The sequence below is a fragment of the Bemisia tabaci genome, chromosome 2, assembly GCF_918797505.1.
Source record: "Bemisia tabaci chromosome 2, PGI_BMITA_v3".
Lineage (NCBI taxonomy): Eukaryota > Metazoa > Arthropoda > Insecta > Hemiptera > Aleyrodidae > Bemisia > Bemisia tabaci.
The window spans coordinates 53,890,180-53,893,061 of NC_092794.1; the positions used below are offsets into that span (position 1 = coordinate 53,890,180).

The following is a 2,882-nucleotide window of genomic DNA, read 5'->3' on the forward strand; positions in this document are numbered from 1 at the left end:
AAAAAGTTGTTTCTTTTAAATTATGATAATTCGTTTTTCTCCCCGATCTATTTTCAAGAAAAAAGAATATTTTTTTCATTTTCTCAAAGATAAGTTAAGGTAATTCGTCAAGCTCAAGTGACGTGGTCGAACTAGCATGCGATATGTCGCATCGATTAGGTGAAAAATCTCGGCAGATTTTGGATTTTCAGCAAAAAAAAAAAGGACCCTAGCCCCTGCGCATGAGCCTGAAGGTTCATTCTAAACCCAAAAATTGGCAAAATTGAATAGAAATGAAATACAGAATATTGTTTGGAAAACAACCTCACATTCGATTCCTGTATCCGCTATTCTGCTATCATTTCACGGAATTTTGCCAATTTTTGGGTTCAGAATGAACCTTTAGGCTCATGCGCAGGGGCTATCGTCCTTTTTTTGCTAAAAATTCAAAATTTGCCGAGATTTTAACCTAATCGATGCGATATATCGCATGCCAGTTCGACCACGCCACTTGAGCTTGACGAATCACCTCAAGTTCATTTCATTATGATGTATTTTCCTATTCAACCCGTTCCCGTTAGAAGGAACGCCTTTTTTTCATAACTTCTCTTAATTAAGTAATAAAATAATTTTTTTCTCAGGAAAGCATCCATCTTTACCTCGGCCAGGAAAAAACTAAATTTGAGCTACCGACGTGTCAAGATAACATCAAAAACCCCTTAATTTCTTCATCTGATGCCGTTCGCACTTCAGCACTTCCGTTCCTCAAACTCGCGCGGAATACGTCCAACCTGTGTTGAATGAATTCTTGTAAGACATCATTTAAGAACGTCTTTGATTCGGAGTATCTGTGATTTGTGAACAAGTGCTCTCCAACATTGGCGAGTCTCCCGTAGAAAAGTTCTCATCATCCTCCTACAAAATGACAAATTGGATCATCTTTTGGTTACTAGCTTTCTCCAGCTGCACGATAGCCCGCGCAAAGGTGATCGAGGAGTTAATCGACTTACTGAACCGAAACCAACACGAAGAACGGCAACTACCCGGTGTGAAACCGAGGTTCGACGCGAAGGCACAAAGGATCGACGTATCAGGCCAACACGCATTCAAGGCGCCTGGCCCGGGGGATCAACGGGGGCCATGCCCAGGACTAAACGCACTCGCCAATCACAACTACCTCCCCCACAGCGGCGTCGCTTCAATCTCCGAATTCATCCTAGCAACCCACCACGTCTTCGGCATGGGTATGGATCTCGCGGCTGCCTTGTGCCTCCTCGGCGGGGTCTTCACAGGGGACGGCGTAAAGTTCAGTATGGGAGGGGCCACACCCCTAGTTCCTGCCCCCCTCGGTGGGATCCTCGGCACACCCCAGGGTCTTTCCAACAGCCACAACAGGTACGAGTCAGATTGCTCGGTGACCCGCGGTGACCTTTATCAATACGGCAATGCGTATCGACTCCAGATGTCCCAGTTCAAGGATCTCCTAGCGATGCGCAATGAATCCGGGAATTACAACCTGGAGACAATGGGCGCCTTCCTCGGGAAAAGGTTCTTTCAGTGTATCAACGAAAATCCGTATTTTTTCCACGGTCCTGTTTCAGGACTCCTCGTCGGGAACGGCGCGTATCCGTTCGTTTACAGGTTTATGGGCAACAAGTCCGCTGAGTACCCTGATGGTTTCCTCGATCGTCGGGTACTCAAGTCGATGTACGCCGTGACGGGCGAGGGAGACAACTTGGTTTATCTCCCGGGTCATGAGCGCATACCCGAAAATTGGTACAAACGCGCCATCGGCGACGAATACACTCTAGCGTATTTCTTGACCGACTTGACGAAAGTGCTCATTAAGTATCCTCATACTATTTCAATGGGTGGAAACACTGGCACCGTTAACTCTTTCTTCGGGATCGAACTGCACAATCTAACGAACGGTGTTTTCAACGGTGCGACCCTTCTGCAAGGTAACAATTTGGCCTGCTTCATTTACCAAGCTTTGCAGAATGCACTACCCGATGCGGCCAAACCTGTGATAACCTTAGGTTTTACCATTATCTTGGCCCTCCTCAGGCCGCTTACAAGTAGACCTGGCTCTATCGGCTGCCCTCAGTTCTCACAGTTTAATTCATCGCTGTTCGACATATTTCCGGGATATTCAGAGTATCGGCCGGGTGGGGCCAACGATGCGATAGAACAACTCGTAAGATCCCTACAGTCAAAGTGAGTTATGTATTAGTAAATAAGTGCAGCTATGATTTTAAAATGCAAATTAGTTTCAAAACTTTTCGCCACAGTATGTAAATAATAGAGAAAGTCGTCTGTTTTGTAACCGTGAGATACCTATGAACCTATGTAACGTATGAACTATCGATGAAAGAAGTGAATAAATCGATAAATCAAATGCCGAAAAAAAAAGTTGTTTCTCACGTTGACTCGCTGAAACATCAGTATGAGACAAATTTTTATGATTCATTTTTTTTTTTTTGTGGGTAAAAATTTATGTTAATGCCACTATGCGTCAGTAATGGAGCTGGCACAGATGCGCACATTGGCAGATCCAGCAAATTGGCAACATTGTTTTTTCTCAATTTGAACCAGTGAAAATGTATCGATTCCTCGGCGAGGCCAAATGCCGCGACAAGAATCGTATTCAACACAGGTTTAAATCGAGGAAAGCTGTGTTGCCAAATTGCTGGATCAGCTCTGGATGCATGTTTCGATGGAGTAAGCTAATAGCTTAGCGATGTAATAAGATCGGTCAAAACACCTCGTTCCTATGTTCAATAATAACCGCGAGATATTGCCCATTGCGTATGACGTCAATCCAATAACCCGTGGGAATAAATCCCATTCTTTTTCTCCCACCTTGGATTCATCAATTATTAGGAATACACATATTTGACATG

At 44.4% G+C, this 2,882-nt stretch overlaps 1 protein-coding gene across 1 annotated transcript; it reads left to right on the forward strand.

Moving 5' to 3' along the window:
* The first annotated feature begins 901 nt into the window (after positions 1-901).
* On the forward strand, positions 902-2,200 carry LOC109040928 (uncharacterized). The gene has a single exon (XM_019057431.2). The coding sequence runs from the start codon at positions 902-904 to the stop codon at positions 2,198-2,200; it is 1,299 nt and encodes a 432-aa protein (XP_018912976.2).
* Positions 2,201-2,882: the final 682 nt, after the last annotated feature.